Below are 25,243 nucleotides of genomic sequence, written 5' to 3'. Positions count from 1 at the left end.
GTGAATTCACATGCATAAGTAAACGAAATGTTGACGGCATTGTATTTTATATGATCCACATGTATAAGTAAACAGTTTATGGTATTGTATTTTATGTGCACCCTCATGCTGTAAATATCTGTTCTTGTTATTATTATTTACAATATTACGGGGGAGAGGTTGTATTCTGATATGTCCCATCACAGACCTCCGCTGCAAAACAGCCTTTAGCTTCATACAGTCCTCCTGCCTTAGCTTCTCAAGTGCTGAGATTACAGGTGTGAACTACATGAGATCCCATCCATGATGAGTTGACCCTGTTGCTTTGGTGGCTTGTAGCAAGATGCCCAGCAGGGTAGAGCAACACCACTCACTCAGGCTCAGGAAGCAAGACAAGGCTCACTACCCCCTGCAAGGACAGTTCTCCAGTGGGCTAATACCTCTCCCTACTCCCTACTCCCAAAGGCTTAACTACCTTCCAGTAGCTCCAACCTAGGAAGCAAGCCTTTAATGCAAAAGCCTTTGGGGAACATCCTAGAGGAGTATCTTCGTTTTGTACATTCTTTCCACAAGCTTTGCTTGTGGAGATTTCTGTGGCATTCAGAGAAGAATACAGAACTTTACAAAGTTCTGCCTGGTGCTGTTATAAGCAGTCCTACACATCTATGTGAAAACCAGCAGAGACAGTCCAGAGTGAGGAACCTGGTCGGCAGGCAGCTTCCTGTACTCAGGAATTAACGTACTCAGGCCCCCAACAAGATTGCAAGGGGAAGCCCTTATGGAGGTCTTCAGGCACAGCTAATGGCATACAATGGCTACCATAGAGATGTATTGATAGTACGGTAACTGTGGGTAATGGAAATGCACATATTTCAAAAATTGTTGAAAGCATAAACTTGAAACATTCTCACCACAAAAGTGGTGTGGGGCAATGTATTCACAGATGTATTCCCTGGCATGACACACTCATTCCTCAGTGTGCATACATGTCAGGTCACCACATTGAGCCCCATAGATACAAGTAAGGGCCTGAATCCCAGCTATTGAGGAGGCTGAGGTAGAATGATTTCAAGTTCAAGGCTTGTCTGTGTTACAGAGTGAGTTCAAGGCCAGCCTTGACAAACTAAGTTGACTCTGTCTCAGATTTAAAAGTAAATGAAAAAAAAAAATTAAAAATAACTGAGGATAAAGCTCAGGGTTAGATCATGCACAGGCCCTGGTTTCAGTCCCCAGCACCGAAATAAATTATTTAAATTCAATTTAAACTTAAAAATAAAGGCCAGCAAGATGACACATTCGGTGAAGCCACTTGCCACCAAGACTGATGACTTGAGTTTGATCCCTGGAGCCCACATGGCAGAGGGAGAAAATCTCTGCCCTCTACACACACACACACACACACACACACACACACACCAAACATGTGGAATATAAAGTAAATAAGAAAGGGACTTCAGGCCTTTGCAGTTGGGAGGGGTTGGGTAAGATGCCTACCTAGCATATATGGGGTCCTGAGTTCAAATCTCAACAACCTCAGAAGCAGATGATAGAAAAATCCCTCACAGGATGACTTGCTAAAATTAACTCTCAATAAATACATCCTAAGAAATATTCCAGACACACTTACACTAAGAAAATACTCATTGCGTGACTGAAACACAAATTTAACTAAGCTGCCTCTATTTGCCTGGCATGTGCCAATCCTTAGAAGTTAAAAGTCTTTTAAACAAACCATTGGAGAAATCAATCTTGTCTTTCTCCTACAAACTTTCATCCTGGCCTGGAAGGCTGAGTTCCCCCTTTTTTTTTTTTGGTCTCCCTGAATTTCCACTGCATCCTTCAGTCTGTCCCTTCAGTCTCCAGCTGTCTTTTACCTCAAACTGCTGTGCAGGAATGAGACACGGAGACACTGTTGTTCTAGCTCCACCCACACCCCCCTCCCCTTGCAAGCAACCACCCCTAGTCATCACCCGGGTTCACACTGTCCTCTGCAGAGTTTGGGAAAGAGGCTCACCCAGTAACCTAGAGAGCGCCTTAGAAGTGGACCCCTGTGCCCAGGTCTAATAGGGGCATTGGATGTCCCCCTCATCCTCACCCTCTGATGCTTTTTGGTCTTCTGAGTCTCATCAACCCAAGGAAAAAGAGAGGACATTCCCATTTGGAAGCTGGGGACAAGAATGGGTACTCATTATGTCCAGTGCTGTTTCACTGGCTGAGACTCAGACACCACAGAGAGAGGAAAGGAAGACTTGGTGCTGGAGAGATGGCTTAGTAGTTGAAAGTGCCTGCTACACAATCATGAGGATTGGAGTTCAGACTCTGTCACCCACATAAACAACATAACAATTCATGCACACCCACACCACACCGTCACCATGCACACAAACAATAATAAATAGGGTCAGATTGGTTCTAAGACAGACCTGGCAGTGTGATACATGATGAATGTGAAAATCTAATCATTTATTTCCATTACCCTAAATTGTGTGGGTTTTTTTTTCTTTCCATGGGGAAGGGGTATAAGTCATCCTGTGTACTACCCTTGTGTGACCTGAACAATGCCCTACTTAGTGCCAAGCAGTCAGTCAGCATTCCTCCAGTGTTGAAGAATGCATGATTACTTATTATTTATTCTTGAATCTGACTACAACTCAGTGCACATCACTGTGGCAGAATGGAGTAACTCAGAGGGAGAAATAGGAGCATATGAGTGACATGAAGGCTCTCAGAAGGCCAAGGCCAGAAGCACTGGCCCAGAGCCATAGAACAGGGCAAATTTGCCGCTACCTGCCAAAATGCATGGCTAATGGGTTCTGTGTTGATTTCCTGCCAAGCTTCCTCCCAGAGCCTTGGACAGGTGCACAGCACCCAGTGATGTGCATAAACACTTGGGGACATGGAGTCTGTCAGCCTGGATGCCCTGTCTGACTCTTAGCCTGGTGTGTTGATCTCTACCACATGGACACCAAAACCTGTTCCAGGGAGGGCTGGTGCTCCCTTCCATAGCAAGAATATGACTTGCAAAATGTAAAATAAAAAACTTACACCCCATTTTTAATATAATATTCCATGCCGTGTGACCAGTTTGTAAATTCAAATTAATCTTCAGAGGGTGGTTGGCCATCTGTACTTGTTTTGAAGTGTTCACAGAGGGCACTGTGGAAAGAGACTCTGAAGGTGAGCAGGGGTGATGCCAGTCTAAGCAGAGCCTTCTCTCTCGAGCTCTCCCTACACAGCTCTTTTCCTCCCCCAAGGCAGAATGATAGACAGTTCCCTTTTTGCGACCCTGCTATGCCCTTCCCCACGTCCCTTATGGTTGGTACTGGTTTTTGGGCTTCCTGCCTCTACACCAGTCTCAGAAACCTTCCTAACTCTGTGTCCCTTTAATATAGCTCCTCGTATTGTGGTGTCCCCAAACCATAAAATTATTTCACTGCTGCTTCATAATGGTAATTCTGCTCTATGTTACAAATTGTAATGCAAATATCTGATATTCAGGATATCTGATATGCAACCCACAGGTCGAGAAACTGCTCTAGACACTTAGCTCTCAGAAAAGAAAAACGTATCTTGGGCATTTTTGTAAACTCCTGTAAGTCATGTCTAATAAGTGTATATGTGCGTGCGTGGCTGCGTGTGTGTGTGTGTGTGTGTGTGTGTGTGTGTGTGTGTGATATTTCATTTATTGAGCCTCATACTGTTTTAAGTCAGTTATTTTGCTTTAATGATCAAAGTGACTTATAAGGTAGATACAAACAGTTCCCATTTCATAAATAAAGCCAAGACATAGGAATATAAATTACTCAAAATCAAGAATTAGTGGATGAGAAACTCACATTTGAGCTGTGAGGAGACTGGTGTGTTTTATCCATTACGATAAACAGTTCCCACCACCATTGATCGGTGCCATTTGCTTTGTATTTGTTCTTTACCAAACAAAGGATCATGGGGAAGTGTAGGTCCTGTTTTAGGAACAAGATAATTAGTTCTGTGTGGTGGCCTGTGCCTATAACAGTAATTAAGAAGCTGAGGCAAGAGGAACTCAAGGCCAAGACTAGCTTGGATCTTAAAAGTCGGCTCCAAGCCAGTCTGAACTATGTACTGAGATGAAACAGAAGTGGCAGTAGCAAAGGGATGAGGAGACCTGGGGAGCTGATGCTGTGAGTGGGTGTAGAGCCACCCCTCTCTTACCTCCCACACCGCTGCTCGCTCACTTAGGTCTTGGGAAAACTGGAGACAGGCAGGTGGATATCTAAGTTCGAGGCCAGCCTGGGCAGTGTTTATGAGAAGAAACAATGACAGTTAAGCTGACCTATTCTTCCTTTTTCAGGTACAGTCATTTTTAGCATCGCTGGATGGAGAAAAGCTAGAACTCTTGAAAAATGACCTAATTTCTATCAAAGACATCTTTGTAGCCAAAGAATCAGAGAGTGAAGCAAGTCTAGAAGAACAAGGTAAGGAGAAATAAACAGCAAGATAAAGCAGTGGCATGGACCTTGTTAGGAGTGAAGAATAATGGGCTGGGACCTCTAGTGGCAGATCCTCAGTCCTGCTCTGGGACCAGACCAGCAGAGCCGGTGATGGACTGTGGGTGGGTGGGGAAACAGAGACCTATAAATGCGACTCATATCGAAAGTTTTATTGAGGGGGAGGTAAGAAAATAAGGTAAAGGGACACAGAGACACAGAGAAAGGACAAAAGAGAAGGGGGGGGGGGCACAGGGAAGATTCTGTCTGCTCTCCAGAGAAACAGTGATGGGTGGAGCCTTTCTTTTAAAGGGCCAGGGTACATACACCGGCCATGTGCAGGTGGGTGAGAGGTGGAACCAGATTTGCCTGGATTACAATAAGCCTTAGGGCGTAGCCGCTGACCAACAGCCCTTAGAACAGGGTGGGATTTACTTAATTCAGGTGCCTCTCTTGACTGCCCTGTGCAACTGTTGTGGGTACCTGGGCTAGCCCTCTCTTTGCTGATCCTTCCTCTGGTGTTTGGCATAGTCCCTGGCACATCACCAGCACACACAACAAATGCAAAAAGTCAAATGAATAGAGCACAGTTTGCTGGGCCTATATGACTACAGTGTGTGTTGTACCTTCCAGTTCTGTGTGTGGATGTTGTTTGGTGTGGTTGATGACCATAGTGCATAAGTCTTGCAATAGACTTCTGTGCGTAGCTCTATTATTCCTTTAATGCCTGTGTGTAGGAGTTGTGTATTTGCATGTGTCCCATTCGAACAATACAGTTCTTAGTGTGTGACACTGGCAGCCTAGCAGCACAGCACATGAGATCCCAAGTTCAATTCCCAGCACCACACAAGAAGTACAGTTCTGACCATGTTGTACCATTTTCTCCAAATGCCTCAGGATGAAGTGTCTCAAGTTGAAGATCACAGAGTAAGTGAGGTATACACAACACAACAACCTTCCCTGTTGTCTTAGTTATTTTTCTATTGCTGTGACAAGACACATGACTAAGGCAATTTATAAAAGAAGGCATTTAATTACAGTTTCAGAGGGTTGGTTCATGATCATTATGGTTTTGAATATGGAGACAAGCAGACAGGCATGGTGCTGAAGCAGTAGCTAAGAATTTACAGTCTGATCTGCAGAGAGAGAGAGAGAGAGAGAGAGAGAGAGAGAGAGTCTAGCAAGGGCTTTTGAAACCTTGAAGCCACCTCCCAGTGATACACCTCCTCCAACAAGGCCACACCTCCTAACACTTCCCAAAGAGCCCACCACAGCATTCAAATAGACGAGCCTGTGCAGCCATTCTCATTCAGCCCACCACACCCCTCAAAAGTGACCTGAACCCAGGGGAGTCCAGAGCCTCTTTAAGAGAAACAAGTCTTCTTTTAAGAAGGGAAAGACATCCTCAGCATCAGCCATGCAGTGACTACTCTGGTCATCCATGTGGGAGTGAAGAGTCAAGCACTTGCTATGTGCAGGGTGCCTTCCTACAGATGGCAGTCACAGTCCCCACACCACAGGTGCTTCCTGGAGTTTGTACCAATGGGCAGAGCCACCGCAGACACAGGCTAGGGCCACTGGAAAAGCCCACTGGAAACCTTTGCAGCAATTTCTTGAACAAGTTACATGGCCCTGCTGAAAGGAGTTATCTTCACTGCCCCCCAGGGACAGGGCTGCCTATCCCAGGAACTGTTGTAAGGCTTGGATTAAATAACATACATAAAAACATACATTATGGGGCTTGGAGATTTAGCTCAGTGGTAGAGCACTTGCCTAGCAAGCGCAAGGCCCTGGGTTCAGTCCTCAGCTCCGGTACACACACACACACATACACACACACACAACATATCTTGGCATACATAATTGCTCAAATCTGTTAGATTGTATTTATTATTATTATTATTATTATTATTATGCATGTCGACACAATGCCAGGGAGGTTGGAAAGTTAGAGTGAGCTGCAGCTTTTATTTATTATTGCACCTGCCATTCACCCACTGCAGAGCAGTGATGATAAGAATTTACACTTTCATCATCAAGTCACAGAAACATTTTGTTTCTAGGTGCATTATCTACCTTTAATCAGAGCTCAACCATAAGAGCCCATGTGCTTGAGCCTTGAGGCTCAGTGAAAATTATTCTTATTTAATCACTGTTTCCCCCTTAACCTCACACCCTGACCCTGACCCTCTGTGCCTTCACCTTGATGAGATTTATGCTTGTTGTATCAGAATGTGTGTGTGTGTGTGTGTGTGTGTAAAAGGGGCCAATATCGAAGAGGCAACTGGGAATAATCTTTTTGAGCATTGGTGACAGAAGTCACCAAAGATGGTGACCTTGTCATTTTTCTAATGAGGAAACTAAAATAATAGCTGTCAGAGGAAATGCAATTCACATTGGGGACCCAAGATAAACTTATAGATGCCCCTTTCCAGCACTAACCTTCACCCCCCAGTCAGGCTATTTTTCAAGCTCACTAGTTTAAAAAAAAAAATGAGCCCGAGGGTGGCAGTGGAGAGGGCTTAGCCAATAAATGCTTGTCTTTCAAAAGTAAGGACCTTCGTTCAAATTCCTATATAATAGGCAAAAGCCAGAATCATGACAGACTCCTGTACTCTCAGCTATGGAGAGGTGGGAGGTAGTGTCAAACTTGTGGGCCAGTAGTCTGGCCTCTGTGTCTCTGGAGAAGTCCCTGGCCAATAAGAGACCTGGTCTCAAACAATGTGTGAAACCCCCCCCCTCCCCAGGACTGGACCAATGTTGTCCTCTGGCTTCTCCACACATGCTATATATTCACACTCCCACACCACAGATGCATACACACACACACACACACACACACACACACACACACGGAACTCCATATTTTCATCATCACAGACATTGTCAGTAATGCAAAGTAAAATAGTATTACGTTGCTCATTGGTGCCGTTCCTTGAAGAAGAAACTTGGTCTGCACTGCTAAAAGAAAGTGTTGCTACAGGCAGTGTGATATGTTCTCATTTAAATATAGAGCTCATTCAGTAAATTGAGGTTTTTGGATTTCACACACAGACACACAAGTGAGCATATGCACACCACACACACACACACACACACACACACACACACACACACACACACACACACTGAAGTGCTGGATATCGTATTTTAAGAAAATTGGGGCTGGAAGGGAGGGAAATGGTAAATTTGTCTCTTTTCATGATAAAAAAGCCTATTATCTCCTGTAATAGATCTATTTCCCCCAAAGGGCATCTCCAGATGATCAAAACACCATTAATTTTCATTAACCTAATTTAATAAATAAATGTCATTCAGACACTTAATGAGGCACTTGGAGAGAAGAACAGAGGTGTTGTTGTAGAATGGAGTGTGACAGCTACAGGAAGATGGAGAGGTTACCCCAAAAGAATGACAGGAAGGACTCTTATCAGTGGAATGTGAAGAAAAAAAATCCAAGAGCAAAATTCTGGCAGAAATCAAAGCATTTTCTCCCAGTTGTTGTTTTCATTTGTTTTTTTCCTTATAAATGTACTTATATTTCTGAAACCCTCTAACAACTAAATAATTTATTTGATAGTCTCAGAAAGCATTATAATAAACTGTCATCTTCTAGATAAATTTAATACTGGGCGCCTGTGCACTGAATAACACTGGCTCATGGTTTGCACATTTGTCTTTCTGGCACAACGTAGTCTCCTCCCACAGCCATGGCTCTCTAATTTGCTTTACTGTGGCTGTGAGGAGATTTTAAAAGTCCATTTCCTGTTTTTATTGCCTTGGGTAAGTTCTCTTGGCCATGTGTACAGACTGAGAATAACAGCAATCGTCTTCGTTGCAACATTTATTTTCGTCTGCTTTTATCTACTTCTAGTTATTTTTCCCCCTCTGAAATACATGCTAAAAACTACTAGTATCTTTTCAGTAGAACTGATGCACACGTAGAAGCTGGAACCTCCTGAAGTACGTGTGTTCTCATATACTGTCAATTCCCACCAAATATATTTGATCTTGTGTGTCCATGTCAGTGTGGTGCATGGCAATTCATTTACATAGTTTTCCATTCTTACAAAACAACCTAAACATGGTTGTATTTGGTTCTTATAGCAACTAAAAAGGGAAGGATGGAGTTGGGGCTGTAGCACAGTGCCAGAATGCTTGCTTAGCTTAAATTTCTGGATTTAATCCCTAGCAACTCTCTCAAGTGCAAAGTAAGATTTTTACAAAAGGACAAAGGATGAGTTTTATTAATCACTAGTTGACAAGGTGTGAGCTATGTGGGGGGAGGTAGGGGGTGGCAAACTGAAGCAGTCTGGTGGCTAGTTTCAGGGCCTAGAAGCTGAGGAATGGACTGGGCCTCAGCCAAGGGCCCCTCTTCACAGCATAAAACTCACCATGACATAGATATTATGTTTATCCATTGTTGATTGTCTCCCGTGTGAGAATATAGATCATAATAAACAGATCAAAGATAAACATTTTGAACAGACCCACAGGCCACCCCAGCCATCTTTGTGAGCTGCCCGTGAACCATTTTTCTATAAAACTGATACTAGCAAGGGTTATGTACAATATTTTCCCCATGGCTTAGCCTTCCTCAAAAGCACACCTGGGCTCTGACATAGTCCAGGTTCCTTCTCTACAGAGGGTTTCACTCACATACATCAGGCCAGATTATTGATGCTTTTATTCTTTCCGCAAGAGAGCTAATAAACCCATTATTGAATCAGTACTTCAACACTGATTCAACACGGAAGCTTTAAAATCGCATAATCGGGAAGTTACAAATGAGAGAGATTTAAAGATCTCTGCTGCCTACCAGGAATATCTATTTTCACTTTGTGATATAGAGATCATATGATGCAATAATAGATTATCAAGTCAGATAATGTTTGCTTTAGCGCCTACTCTACTGTGTTAGGATTGAGTGAAACACTTCTTTGTCCTTAGATAGCTTCCAGTCTGAGAAAACAGATCATTAAGAAGTATTATAGTGCCACACAGGTGGAAAATTTCTCCAGAGAGATGGTGTTACAACAGAGTGTGCACCCCACTGAGAATTCTATTCATTCAGCCCTGCATCCCTTCCTCAGCAGGGCACCCTAGCAACACTGAGCACCAGGCATCAGAGACCTGACACAGGTCATGCATCTGTCTCCTCATTCAGCAAATAGCTATGGGCCACTAGAGCTGTGGTCCCAAGACACAAAAGGTCTCTCCCTACCCTCTCTGGTCTCTGAGCCAGCCCAGGGTTGCCTTGGTGCCAGAGGCCTGCAGCTAGGCCTTGGCAGCCCTCTCCAGGCAGCCTGTTGCTGCTTCCCTGTTGTGCTCACCAATGGAAGACATGGCATCCATCTTCCCAGGCTGCCCCAGGGCACACTGCCACAGCCTCTCCTTAGCCTACCCTGCATGCAGGCTGCAAAGTCAGGAGAGCTGCCACATTCTGAAGGATGAAAAATAAATAAATTACACTTCTTACATCTGTCTTGTTCTATTTCTAGGCCTGGAAGAAAAGGGAGAAGAATTTGCTAGCATGCTTACCGAACTCTTGTTTGAATTACACGTCGCCGCCACACCTGACAAACTTAATAAGGTCAGAACCAACCCATTCTGTGTCTTTGGTTTTAAAGGGGGCTTGGGAGATAGCGTCTCAGTAGTAAGATTCCACAGATCCACAGGAAATGGAAAAACATGGAAGCCCTATGGCATATGGGGGGGGAGGGAGTCTGAGGTCGATAATTAGTATCTGAGGAACAACATGAAGTATGCAGGACTTCGGGGACCTGCCTTCTGTAATTTTACTAGTAATTATCTCGTGACCTTGAAAAAGTCAGTTACCAGTGAAGTAGAATTTTCTGTCAGAGGACAGTTTTCTTCAAAGTGAGGTGAAGAGGAATCACCAGGGGACTTTTCCAGACTTTGCTCCTAGCCCTGCCTCTTAAAGAGACAAGCCAGTTTTAGAGAGATGAGATTCATGTCTCTCCTTCCCCTGGGGCTGGTCTTAGGACAGTCCAGCTTTGGCATTACAGCTTCCTCTAACAGCAGAGTGCATTTTGTGAGTTAGTACAGGGTCTTGCTGTGGGATTTCTTAAAAAGACTGACCATTAGTTATTCAAAGCTATGTAATGGTTTTTGTTTGTTTGTTTGTTTGTTTTGTCTTTTTTTTTGTTACCTTATCTAGCAGAGGTTTTCACAGGTGCTCACCTATTATTTATAATAGCCGTGGTTTGCATAGAAGCTAACCTATTATAATAGCAGAGGTTTACATAGACGCTCACCTATTATTAATGTGTGAAGAAAGGGCAGAATGAAATATAGAGGTGGTGGGATGAGTAATTTCTTTCTTTCTGTTAGGGGTCACTGATCTGGCAGGCCAGGGATTTGAACCCTGGGAAATTGCCTCATTCATCTCCTTGCAGCACCTGCCACTGCTTGGAGGGGAGTATGGGATCTTCTTAGTTACATGGGTCAGCCTTTCTCCTTAAAAGAGAACTTTTTGGGGTGTCTCTTCCCTAACCTGCTAGCTCTTAAATTACCCCCTATCATTCTGACATGTTAAACTTTGACTCATAGGCTTTAAGCTAAATCAGTTTAGCATAAGGCAAGTGGCAATGTCTTAAGCAAAGAGCTTAAAGGATCCGACGAGCTCTGGAGGAGTCTGCACTTTCTCTGAATTCATGTCTGGGTGGATGGTTTCTGCAGCTTCCAATTAGTCACAATGCTGTAGTTCACAGGTTGCTTATGTGGCCGTCCCAGTAGCACCAGGCCTCTGCTCCCCCGAAAGGTCGGAGAGCCTGCCATGAATCAGAAGGATCAAAGCTACAGTTCTTTCCATCTATACTATACTATACTATACTATACATTATTGGTTTCTGAGATGATTAGCAAAACCACCACATGAGGAAATTAACTTTGGCCGTGACCCTTTACTAATTTCTAGCCTATACGAGAAAAAGCATAGTTCATCTTTATCACTGGCCATGAAACATGAATAATACACTGTAGATTTTACAGTGTGTCTTTCATTTTTATTCTCATCTGAATATCATTTTAAAATGCTCTTTTTAGGTGCTGGAGAGATGGCTCAGAGATTAAGAACACTGACAGCTCTTCCAAAGTACCTGGGTTCAACTCCCCGCATTCACATGGCAGCTCATAACTGTCTGTAACTCCAAGATCTGAAGCCCTCACATAGACACACATGCATGCAAGACATCAGTGCACATAAAGTAAAAACAAATTATTTTTGAATGCCCTTTTAAAAGTTTAAACTACCCCCTTGTAGTTTATAGTTTCTACAGACAAAGTTGCCATCTAAGGAGCTTACGAAATGGCTCCACGCATCCACCCTGGAGTATCTGGGTTGAAATGACTTGGTTTTCACACCCCTGTGGTAAATTTACTGTTGGTTGGTGCCATTGCAGGCCATGAAGAAAGCTCATGACTGGGTAGAAGAGGACCAAAGCCTGCTGTCAATAGATGTGGCAAAAAGCTCAGAGGAGGAAAAGAAAACGCAAGAGCAAGCTGAAGAGCCTGAAGAGGACAAAGCGGTGGGAAAAGGAGCTAAGACTGTGGAGGTAAATCCACTCTGCATCGTCCACAGTTATCTGTGATAATCTTATTAGCAGCTGCATTTCAAGTGAGGATAGCCACCTTCCATTACACCATGCCCTATATTCTAGAAAGTGAGAGTGTAATACACGCTCCAGTTTCCCTGTTCTCAGAGAGCGTTTGGCTTATCTTCCTGTACATTTTGTAGCTTTTCTCCACGACTTTGTAATTTAAAAGCAGAAAGATCTTCCGAAGCATAATTGATTTGTCTTTACAGTAAAAATCTCCGTCTTCTATGCAAATTTGTTACTATAAATTGACTTTATGTTCCCTCACTAATGAGGTAACTGAAGCTCTTTTTTCCCTAAAAACTTTCATTGCTGTGGCTTCTTTCCCGCAGTTTAATACATTTATATGTGTATACTTTATGTCCTGCCCATGCTCCAAAAGTCATCTGCAATGATTGCTCATTATGCTGGCTTCCGATTTTAAATTGACTAAAGTAGATCACTCCAAGGAAGCACACTCACTGAAGTTCCTCCATTTGTCTTTTCTTCCACACTCCTTACTCACCACCCGCCTATGGTGTGCCCAGTGTCACTCTGACTGTTGAAGACACGAGTGTGACTAGGTTTGTCTTATCCCTGGGGACCTGGCAGCACACACTCACATGCACACACGCATACTCATGTCCTCTCTCGTCTCACACATACACATACACACACAATACACATACTTTGCCTCTCATACACACACCCATACACACACTTGCACACACACACATGCTCTTACACTCACTCACTGTTTCTCACACACACTCATATGCACACTCTCTTACACTCACACTGTTTCTCACACATGCACACTCACATACACACACTCTTTCTTACACACACACATACACACCCTCACACACTCACATACTTTCTTTCTCATACACACACACTTAATACTCTCTCACAGACACTCACATACTCTTTTTCACACACATTCTCACATACACACACTCTCACAACACTCACAAATACTCTCCCTCTCACACACACTCACTCACACACACATACTTACATATACTCTCCTTCACACACACACAAAAATTCTCTCTATCACACACTATCACACACACATACACACCCTCACACACACTCACATACACACACTATCACACACACATACACACTCACACACACACATACGTGCATACACACAGTCTCTCACACACACTCTCTCACACACACAGTCTCTCTCACACAACACTCTCTCTCTCACACACAATGTATATATGGTTTGTCTCTGTGCAGAGGCTAGAGGCTGACTTCTCATATTCTTTCCAGTTACTCTCCACCTCATTTCTTTTTGAGTTAAGGTCTCACACTGAACCTGGAGCTTTCCCAATTGTCTATGGTCAGTGAGCCCCAGGGATCAGCTTTTCTCTATCCTTCAAACCTGGGGTTAAAGCTGTGCAGCATTTATGTAGATGCTGAGAATCCAAACCCAGGTCCTCAAACTCATGCAGAACTACTTCACTGACTAAACCATCACCCATGCCCTTTGAGTTATATATGTAGCAGAGATTTTTGAAAAGAGGTTGATTAGTGAGTTATCATTTTTGGTGCATTCATTTCAGGAAGTGTATATGCTATCCATCGAGAGTCTGGCTGAAGTAACTGCGCGTTGTATTGAGCAACTTCATAAAGTTGCAGAGTTAATTCTTCATGGACAAGAAGAGGAGAAACCAGCTCAGGACCAAGCAAAAGTTCTGATAAAGTAAATGACACTTAAAACTCTTACTCTGTAAACTGTGTGTGTGTGTGTGTGTGAGTGTGTGTGTGTGTGTGTGTGTGTGATTCAAATATACATATACACATCCTCCAAGCAACTGAAGAGTTAGATTTTCATGTCAACTGTTCTGTTACTGTATGGTTATTTTAAAAAATAAGGACTCCCTTAGGAAAGATATTATACAGCAATAAATAACAATAATAATATAACAAAGGTGTTAAAGGTGTTGTTTATGAGATTTAAGAGGAGACACACTAAGCTGGGCTGTGGTAGCACAGTCCTTTCATTCCAGCACTCGGGAAGTAGATGCAGGTGGATCTCTGTGAGTTAGAAGGCCAGCCTGTTCTACAAAGTAAGTTCCAGGACAGCCAGGGTTACATGGGGAAACCCTGTCTTGAAAAAAAAAAAAAAAAACAGAGACACACTAAATTATTCATCACAAAGCATTGAGGGTAATTATACTTTTATGTCGCACCTACATAGACAGGATACTATAATGTAACTTCTTGGCCACCTGCACACAAGTAGACAGACACATACCACTTTTTTCAGAGACTTTAGAGGCCCTGTATCTGTTTTCTGGGCATGCTAGCCACTAATGCAAGCCAGTTCTCTGCAGAGTATATTCCTACATCATACATTGTAGTTATGTTCTTCAATAAGCAGTTGTTGTTGTTATTAGTTTATCTAGTGTTATGCAAACACAAATATACATGTATATATATATATGCACTTGAAAATAGTTGACATGGAATCTTTAAAATAGAAACAGAGCTAAAAAATAAGTTATTAACTTTTATGTGTATAATTGTGTATAATGACATGGAATTTTAGCTGATGTCCAAATACCCCTCTATTATTACTGGAACAAAGGAGCCAAGCAGCCACCAAGAAAAAACATTGGACACACACACACATAGTTCACATTCACTTTTCCAGGCACCAGCTGGATGTGGTGGTGGCACACACCTTTAGTCCTGTCTCTCTGGAGGCAGAGGCAGGTAGATCTCTGAGTTCCAGGCCAGCCTGGTCTACAGAGTGAGTTCCAAGACAGTGAGGGCTACACAGAGAAACCCTGTCTTGAAAATCAAATAAATAAAGAAGGTTAGAAAGATTAAGGAAGGCACACAGGTATCAACACACACCTTCTTCCCCCAACATGTGGCATATGCACATATAAGCATCTACATACATACACACAAAGAAAACTCGGAGTGTATCAGTTAGATAGAGTCCCTATCTATCAAAAAAGGGGGAAAAAGTCTTTCACTGACTTTAGTGGATCTTCTAGCATCTAAGATTTTTAACCTGGAACATTTTAATCTAATAGCATTTTTATCACCAGTAAATCACGAGATCCAATTATTAAGACAAAATCAGACAGAACGCACATTGTTTGGCAATTATGTTGTTTTCAGGCTTTGTTATCTGTGGTGTTAGGATAGACATCCTTACTAATATTGTCTTTCTGCTTTATTTTCTTGGGGTAAAGACTTAGAAGTAGAATGGCCAAAGTAATTTTGAGATGTCCTAAAGACGTTTTCTAGGGCATCTTGAGGCAATAGTAAAAACGTAATCAAGATACAGAGAGAAGCTGGATATGATGCCCCAAATTCCAGTTCTCTGTAGGCTGAGGCAGGAGACCTCCTGTAAATCAAGACAGGTCATTCTGGGTCACATAAAATCACACCGCTAAAAGAGGAAGAAGGAGTGAAATGCTTGCTTAGTACATCGCTATCACCAAAAAATGTGTGTGTGTTTGTGTGCGTGCGTACGTGTGTGCATTGTGTATGTGTGTGCATGTGTGCGTGCATGCGTGTGTGCGTGTGTGTATGAGTACATGTGTGCATTGTGTGTGTGTGCATGTGTATGTGTGCGTGCGTGAGTACATGTGTGCATTGTGTATGTGTGTGTGTGCATGTGCGTGTGTGTGCATGTATGAGTACATATGTGCATTGTGTGTGTGTGTGCATACGTGTGTGCATTGTATATGTGTGTGCATGTGTACACACGTGAGTATGTGTGCGTGTGTGTATGAGTACATGTGTGCATTGTGTGTGTGCACGTGTGTGTGCGTGCATGAGTACATGTGTGCATTGTGTATGTGTGCGTGTGTGCGCGCGTGCATGTGTGTATGAGTACATGTGTGCATTGTGTGTGGGTGTGTGTGTACGTGTGCGTGTGTGCATGTGTGTGCGTGTGTGTGAAATGCCTGAGTTTTAATCCCCTTTCTGCAATTACCACTGTATGTCCCATGCAGGTTACTTGGCTAGTCCAGTTTAGTCATTAGATAACATGTGACTAAGTGCCTCTGTGAACATCCATTATTTTAAAATGACCCAGATACTGGAGGAAAGCCACCTGGCCTGAATTTCCAGTCCTATGAAGACGATGTTCAAGCCTGATATTTCCCTCACATGGTTTTGATTGTAAAAGGAGGGCAAGTTAATTAGATGGTTATCCCTTAATTAAACTGGAAAGGAAACTGGCTTTTGGAAGACTATTGACTACTGCTCATTTTTGTAGACTGACTGCAAACGTATGCGCTGTCACTTTGATGTCATACTGTGTTCATGTCATTAATTTTCCTGAGGGTTAAGTTCCTTTACTTCTGGGAAACTCTCAAACCTCTTTTTTCTTATTTCAGATTGACCACAGCAATGTGCAATGAAGTAGCCTCCTTATCAACGAAGTTTACGAATTCTTTAACCACTGTTGGGGTAAGAGTACAATTTGGAGCCTTTTCTTACATTTTTTAGGGAAGTGGAGCTGTGAGGAGTCATGGGATATGACACCTTTGGAGATAACTCAGTAAGTAGAGCTGTGTCATGCTGTTTGTTAAAATCAGGCTGAAGTTGCCCCTCTAAATACCATCAGCCTAGGGCTCTCCTCTGTCTGTGGACTCCAGTTGGCTGTCTGTCTGGGCTGTGGACTCCAGTCTGCTGTTTCAGACATCTGAGCTGTGGGATGAGGGGTCAGATATCATTATATCTTGATAAATCAATATATCTTGATATATTTCATATATTAAGCGAAAGGGTGTCAAATGAGGGTTTCTTTCCATTGCTTATTATCTATGATTTCAAGAATCTCTATTAATATAATTAACTTTAAATGGTAACACTCACTACTACTCTCTCATCACAGTCACATGTGATAAAAGTTTCAAAAGAAAACAAAATGGCACCTAACATCTGAGTGTTTCTGTTCTCAAGATAATAGCTTTGAAAAACTGCATTTATGTCGGATTACATATTCAGGTTGTCCTTTTCTGTCACAGGTAGTCCTTGTGGGCTGGGGGGATGGCTTCATAGATAAAAGATTTGAGGTGCAAGGATGGAAATCTGAGTTCAGATCCCCAGAACCTTCTTGTAATGTCACTACTCTGGGAGGAGAGAGATTAGGGGTTCCTCCAGGGAAAGATGGCTAGCTAGAATAGCCAAATTGGCTAGCTCCAGGTCTATCAAGAGACTCTGTCTCAGGAAATAAAGTAGAGTATGATTGAGGAAGACCCAACATCAACCTCTGGCCTCCATACACATGCACCCACACCCTCACATGCAAGCAAACATGTGTGACTTCCCCTCCATGCTACACACATATACATGGCAAGGGGGGAGAAATCAGTCATATTATAAAGCCCCATCCTAGTAGGGCAGGAAGAGGCCAGGGGGAACCATTCCTCTTTAACCTTTCTACTTCTCTTTTAAAGTCCTAGATGCAAGATCTGGGCTAGTTAGAGTATCTATGATTGCAATGGACAGTTCTCTGGGGATGTCTGGAGGTCTGAAGCCAGGGCTATGCTCTCTCCTAGGCCTCCGGGGTGGGTTATAAATTGCCCAGGTAATTGGCGGCTTTATGGAAGGCAGGACTGTGACCAGCTCTGGGGAGCCAGCGGTAGATCTCATCCACACTGAAACATCACTAACGTGTTTCTCGTTTCACATTCCTTTTTCCTGGGTGAGAACTTCCAGAAAGGCCATTGGTATGGGTCACATGGTCACATGTCCACCTTGGTGTCACTCAGCAGTGACTGGGAACAAGATTGTGTCACACAGACTACCTAGCTACTGTGATGTAATTGCACTTTAGGTAAAGAGCAGTTCTCAAAAGAAACGGGATATTTGCCTCCCATATTCCTGTAACTCACTCTATGTATGAATAAAGGGTGAGCTACGGGCCACCAATCCACTCCGCTGTCTGGAGTCTGGTTTCCTCCACATGCCTTGGGCTTATCTTATTTTAGGCTTTCAGCAATGGCATGTCATTGTCTGTAAGCAGAGTGATGGGGAAATGGAAGCCATTGGTATGACAGGCTGGATGAAGCACAACCCTGTACTTCAAGTACTTGAAAACAGGCTTTGGTGGCTGGCCTCATCCGTTTAGGGCCCCGACCTCCTCTGTTCCATCTCCTCGATTTCTGCAGTTCACTAACTGAGGAACCCAAATCCCAGAGAGGTGACCATATTCACCTGGGCCTCTTCATTGATCTTTTGGCTCCCACAGCAGCCTATCAGGCATCAGATAGATAACAAACTGTTTAGTGTTCCAGGGTGTCTGTGGGTTTTATACGATTTATGTTAAACAAGCTTTTCTCCTGGGGTGGGTAATGTTTGTGAAAGTGTTTTCTTTTCCTTGTACCATGCTATACCCTAGCATAGTGCTTCCCCAACCTTACCATGCACATCAACCACCTGGAGACCTTGTTCAAATGCAGAGTCTTACTCAGTCAGTCTGTGTGAACTGAGGACAGAGATCCTGCATTGTTAATAAGCCCTAGGGTGACCAAGCCAAGGTCTGTTCCTGAGCCAAGGTCTCCACTGGCTGAGCCAAGTTTCTAGCAGGTAGATATGTGCTTGGACTAATAACTGTATACAGATACAAATGCATGTACAAACATTTTCAAGTGCACAAATCAGCAAATGTGTTGTCCATTTGGAGATGGTGGAAATGACATCTTAAAATGAGCTTGCAGGCATGCCACCACACCACCACAAAGCCCTGTCTGCAGCTATGATGAATCATTTGCATCTGTCATTGTTTCTGTCCTCCAAAACAGCTATTATTCATAACTTGAAGCTAATGAGTGTGTATTGCTCTCCAGACTCCGTTTAAATTGCTCACACATCTCATTGATTCTGAAAACCGTTGTCATTTTATTGCCCTCATTTTGATTATATCTTAGAGGTTTATTGATAATCACATAAACATGAAAGCATATCCTATAATGGATTTTCTGGCTACTTACTAAAATGACTGCATTTTTAAAGAGGTTCTCCCCTACCTCCCACAAGACTACATTGTGGTTTCCTTAGCAAGGCACTACCCTCTGTAGAGTAATGCCAATGAAGGGAGACTTCTCTGGAAGATATATTTAATTCATAAGCTTTTGTTTGCCATGGAGCCTCCTAGGTACAGTAAGGGAGTGCAGCCCACTAAGAATGCCCCATTAATGTTTCATTGCTGTAGGAGTAGGTTGAGAAATTTAGGTAGGGAAGACTGCTGATTGACAGCCCAATAATATAAATAAGGATATTGATCATCTCTGCCTTTTAGAACACCTGAAATAGGGTTTGTTCTCCATACTGTGCACACCCTTGTGTTTTTCAAACCTAATTCTGCAGACGTGTTTGAAGGTTATATTTAAGGATGTTTACACCTTGTTAATATTCTTGTAGATAACGCAGAAACAAGACTTGTGTTTGCAGCTTAGGTGGGGAGAGAAGGAAAGAGGGAACAAAGAAAACCAAGAAAGAACAGACAGACTGGACTACTAGGATAATTAAGTGAAGGAAATTTTGAAAAAGCCAAAATATGAAATTAAAATTTTAAAAAATTAAAAAAAAAAAAAAAAAGCTCAGGGCCTGGAGAGATGACTCAGTAGTTAATAGCATGAACTACTTGAGCTACGTTTGCAGAAGACCCGAATTCAGTTCCCAGCAACCACATAGAACAGATCATAACTGCCTATAATTACAGCTCCAGGGAATCTGACGTCCTCTTCTGGCCCCCGAAGGTGCCTGCACTACATGCACATAGCCCACACTAACAGATATACACATAATTTGAAATAAGTAGAACAAACTTCTTAAGGATAAACATCTCAATAAGCTACATAAATATCTTAATTAATTAAAATGTGCAGTGAGGCATGATGCTTGTCTGCAATCCCAGCCCCTGGAAGCCTGAGGCAGGAAGATCATGAGTTTGAGGCCAATCTGGGCTACATAAAGATCCAAAAGAGTTTTCAAACACAGTAATCAAAATCATGACAAATTCATTGTCAACACTGTAAGTTTAGTGGATCTAGGTATAGGATGGTGTCAGGCAGATTGTGCAAGTAGAAGACAGGATCCCATTGGCTACAAACTTCCAACAGTTAAAAGATCTGAGTTCACATTTCTAGCAATGTGAACTTACACAAATAGCTCAGCCTTCAGGATTGCTATTTCTTCATCTAGTGCCTAGCCTTATCAGAGCACGTACCTCTCCTAGGATTGCTGGTAGAATTAGAGGTCACATAAGGGAGGTGCAGACACGTAGGCTGGTCTACAGTAAGCACACACTTCTCTCCTTCCTCTCCCTAAGACATCCCTCTACAAGGTGGTGTCTCACATTTGATGTGCTAAACTTTACACTATGAGTGTTACGAGCACTTTCCTGCCAGTCTGGTTCCAGAGTAGCGTCAGTCCCAAAATAACACATAGAAACTCTATTAGTTATAAAGCTGTTGGCCAATGGCTTAGAGCTTCTTATTGGCTAGCTCTGTTTTAGTTATTAACCCATTTCAATCAATCTAAATGTTTGCACGTGGTCTTATCTTACAGGAAAGAAGGGTCTGGACCTCTTCTCTCATGTCCTACATCTTGACTCCACTCTACTACATCTCCCAGAATCCTCCTTGTCTCCTAGTCCTGCCTGTCTTGTTTTCCTATTGGCCAACAGGGCTTTATTCATTAACCCATAAGAGAAACATATATACAGAATGACATCTCCCATTATCTCCTCTTTTCTGTCTAAAATAAAAAGAAGGCTTTTAACTTTAACATAGTAAAATATATAACAAGACAGCTATCAAATAAGAACTATAGTTAACAATAGTTAGTCCATTAACATTTAGCAAGATTGAAAGAAAATATTCTATCATCTATCCTATCTTTGTGAGTCTAAAGTCTTATATGTAACTCATCTTTAATCCTAACTAAGGAAAACTATAGCCATAACTATCTGTCTTCAACTCCATCAAAGACCACAGAAGGACAATATACAAACTCTGGAACTGACAGAGACAACTCGCCTGGGTAAATAAAGTCCTATTGGCCAACAGGGCTTTATTCATTAACCAATAAGAGAAACATATATACAGAATGACATCTCCCATCAGTCTGAGCCCCTAATCTATCAATTTCATACTTTCCATTTCACAGAGCAACAAGAAGGCTGAAGTCCTTAACCCCATGATCAATAGTGTGCTTTTAGAGGTAAGTAGCCCCCAGAGAGGAAAGTACTCCGGATCAAAGCGAACATTACAGCTATGTTCTTTCTCCAGCAAGTGTTATCAAAATTCTAACAGTCTCTCAGTCTCTCTCTCCGTGTGTGTGTGTGTGTGTGTGTGTGTGTGTGTGTGTGTGTGTGCCCCTGTACGCGCCTGCACATTCCTGTAGCTCAGCCAGCTGTAAACCCTCTGGTAGAGCAGCAATGCCTAATTTTCAAGAATTTCTGATTACCAAAGGAAATGCTAAGCTTGCAGGTTTTTCCCTGCCACTGTCTCCCCCAGCAGAGGCAGCTTTCTGCTGCCAAGTTTGACACTGTGATTATTGGCTGCAATGAAGGTGATTTTCATAAAAACAGACATTTCTCTTCATTCATGATAACCTTTGGTGTAGCTGAGTCTAAGCTCCACGTAAGCAGAAATGATGCAGATTGTCTGCCTATTCAGTAACAAGGGTAGAGTCCCCGATGAGGGCTTCCTGCCTGACCTGCCTGCTCACTCATAGCACCAGCTAGACAGATGGGAGGCTGTTCTAGCACTGCTGTGGCTCCAGTGACCCCACTGAAGGAAGAGAAATGCAGCCCAAGATGCCTTCCGACTCTTAGAGCGCGGGCACCCTGTGTTCTGCACGTGGTCAGTGGAAAAGGATCTTTCATTAAAACACTTGCAAGGGTTGCTACAGGTGCAGAACACGGGCAATGCACATACCGTATTCTTCACCTTTAGATGCCAAGTAAAACCTTTGGCGTTTACAAAGCATCAGAAATGCAGCCTAAGAATTGCTGGCAACATTGCTGGAAATTGAGACTCTGTCTCAATTCTGAGTCTCCTACCTCAAATCTCTATCCTAGATTCCAGATTAAATGTGCACATTAGTACATTATCATATTTGTGGACCACAAATGAGACCCAATACTTACTCACTGGTCCAGAAGAAATTCATGTTCTAGATATCCTAAACTTCACCATTTTTACAAAAATCCCTCCAGTGCACTCTGTGCAGGGCTTTCTGTAAACCATTTGTGGTTTAGATGCTGGTCTTTGTCCTGTGTTTTCAGGACCATAGGATTGACCTAAGAGAGGGGTAGATAAGACTGGCCATACTGGGCCAAGGATCTATACACACTCACATCCCTTAAAAGCCCATGGAAATGTTTTATCTCATTTTGTTAATTTACATAATTAAGACCCCAGCATACTCCATCCAAAAGCATGTGTTTACATTCGATACTTACACGAACATTGTAAGAATTTCATGAAGTTGTAATTTGATAGTGTTCCCTCTCCTCAGAGGAAAAAGAATGTTGTCTAATAGTGACAGCCATGGAAACTGAACTATGGAAATATCCCTCAGTTCCATTTTCCTTCTTGCAGGGCTGCAACAGCACCACATACATCCAGGATGCCCTCCAGCTGCTGCTCCCAGTATTACAGGTCTCTCACATCCACACCAGCTCTTTGAAGGCTGAGACCCCGCTAGACTCCAGCTAGTTCAGTGGCAGGCCAAATCTCTTCCCTACATACCAATTAAAGGCGATGGTCTTCACCGTCACAGGCGGGACCACCCATCTGAGGACACTACAAGCAACTTTGCACAGTTTTGCAAATACAGAGAATTAACATTTCTCTTGGTGTATATTATTGTTTTATCAATAATTATATTTTCTTTATATTAACTTAAACTTATACTTGTTATATTGACATTTTCCTTTAATTTTCAGCTCATTCACAAATACATGTTTCCCTGGTCAAATATGCTATATTTAGACATCCATAGGGAGATCCTAGATTTAGTACATCTTTGAAATGTTTCCCTCTAAGTATTCCTATTTTTCTAAGTCAGTTCTTATACTGAACTTCATTTTGTTGCATAAATGTCACAAGCAAAAATAACACTACACATTTGGTTTTTTAAAAGGACATAAATATATTTTTGTAGTCATTCATTTTGTGACAAAATTTACTGAGCACCTACAATGTGTTTACCATAAAGGAATATGAGCTTACTCTAATAGAGACAAGTTCTGAAAGATGATTTATAATAATCTTTAACATCTTTTAAGATAAGAAGATTTTTTTTTAAAACTTTGAAACACTTGAGGGACCAAGTAAATTGGTGGTTACTTAAAATGTGCTACCCTTCAATTTATTAAGATTTTTCAACCTCTCTAAACTTTTTTAATACCAAAATTACCTCTAGGTTAGAAATATGTATGAAAAGGGGTATAAAAAAAAATTTTTTTTTTTGAGAAAGGATCTCACTATGTAGTCCTGGCAGCCAGAACTCACTATGTAGAGCAGGCTGGCCTCAAACAAAGATCTGCCTGTCTCTGACTCCCAAGTACTGAGATTAAAGGTGTGCACAATCATGCCTGCCTGGCCTGAAGAAGTATTTTAGTTTAGTATGTATGATGTCAAAATTGAAAAACTTGGATATATTTCAATAGAAAATTAAAAGGGTTTTAGCATGTAGAAGCCCAGACCTACCTGCATTCCAAAAATACCTACTAAACTGATCATACACACTGTGGTGGCAAGGGTAAAAAATACTGACGTGTGTTGGACAAGTGGTAACTTGATTCAGGGAGATGCCATGAAGACCTTGCAGCTAGTAATGGCAATGACATTGGGCCCTTTCTGAGACGCACCTGTTCTTGACAGGGTGGGGTCTGTGGCATGCTTCTGTTCCAGACCCTCACTGCCATCCGTATCAGCAGTGTCCATAATAGTCATGCCCAGTGGCTGTCCCAGGGCAAATGATGTGTGTAGTCACCCAATGGAGAAAGTCACTGTGCCTTTCTGTTTTTCTGCGATAGAATCAACTGTCTCTGTTCCCTGCAGGCCAAGTCGATATTTGAATATTCTCAGCAGCATTTTTGTGTGTCTGTGTTTTATTTCCCAGCTATATGTCTCCTGAAACAACCAAATAAAAACCATAAAGAAAATTTATTTGCAACCCAGAAAATAAAATTCTCTCATAAAATCAAGCAAAGGTTCATTTCTCCTCTTCTGACATCTGGAATGTTTCTGATATTAAGGATGGGGGTGATTAACTGATAACAATGTCACATTTACCTTCATGACTTCTATAATTCTTGTGTATAAAGCAGAATAAAAATCTAGATTTGTAATTTTTTCACATCACATGGGTTTTACATTAACTAGAAATATAAAAGACAAACAAATGCCTCAAAGGAATTCCATTCCCAGACTTAGTCTCTCAGCTGTCAGTGTTGAGTGTTGAGCATGGGTTTGTATCCCCAGCATCCATATGAAATCTGGGTGCACACCTGTTCTCCCTGCAGCAAGCCCTGGAGACAGGAGGCCCCTGGAGCTCACTGGCCAGCCGTGATTGGTAAGCTCCAGGTTCAGTGAGAGACCAGGTCTCAAAAGAAAATGAAATGAAGGAAGTAGAAGAAGAGATGGCCAAGTGGACCTGTGGTCTCCTCAGAGGTGCACACAGGCACACACATCTCCACAAATATGTATGCACGGCACACATACACCTGGAGGAAAAGTTCAATGAACATGGTGGTGTATGCCTGTAATCCTGCACTCAGGATGCAGGAAGATCAAAAGTTCAAGCTCACCCTAGGCTACATAGCAAGTTCAAGTTCATAGCAAGTTCCAGACCCCATTTTTAAAACACTGCCTAAACATCCATTCAGTGTACAGCAAAAGTTGTAAGACTACAACAAAGTTTTTTAAAACGCTCTTTAAAATAATAGATAAGTATTTTTTTAAAAAAAAATAAGCAACATTATTAACACTTCATTTATTTACCTTTTAGTGAAAAAAAAATATTCAAGTTGCCAAGTGGAGACACGAACTGAAAGTGTGTGATCCATAGCCTGTGCATTAAACTATTTAAGAGAGATAATCTTTGGCTGTAGACCCATTTCTAGGATTGCTCTCTCTCTCACTACTGGTTTCCACCATCACTTTGAAATAATTGCTGCTTTGCTTTACAAGC

At 42.2% G+C, this 25,243-nt stretch overlaps 1 protein-coding gene across 1 annotated transcript in view; it reads left to right on the top strand.

Annotated features, from left to right (window-relative positions):
- The window catches only part of Fam114a1 (family with sequence similarity 114 member A1), a 57,599-nt gene extending 33,320 nt beyond the window's left edge, over positions 1–24,279 (top strand). The window contains exons 8-14 of the mRNA XM_051174017.1: positions 4,310–4,433; positions 9,947–10,038; positions 11,870–12,022; positions 13,624–13,763; positions 16,426–16,498; positions 21,206–21,259; positions 22,645–24,279. Of these exons, the coding sequence (XP_051029974.1) occupies positions 4,310–4,433; positions 9,947–10,038; positions 11,870–12,022; positions 13,624–13,763; positions 16,426–16,498; positions 21,206–21,259; positions 22,645–22,761 (753 nt within the window). The 3' untranslated portion in view covers positions 22,762–24,279. The remainder of the gene's footprint in view (positions 1–4,309; positions 4,434–9,946; positions 10,039–11,869; positions 12,023–13,623; positions 13,764–16,425; positions 16,499–21,205; positions 21,260–22,644) is intronic.
- The last annotated feature ends 964 nt before the right edge of the window (positions 24,280–25,243 follow it).

Source organism: Phodopus roborovskii, unplaced genomic scaffold (genome assembly GCF_943737965.1).
Source record: "Phodopus roborovskii unplaced genomic scaffold, PHOROB, whole genome shotgun sequence".
In the NCBI taxonomy this organism is placed as follows: domain Eukaryota; kingdom Metazoa; phylum Chordata; class Mammalia; order Rodentia; family Cricetidae; genus Phodopus; species Phodopus roborovskii.
Note: the sequence above shows the minus strand (reverse complement) of the source record. Positions and strands in the feature narration are given on the sequence as shown.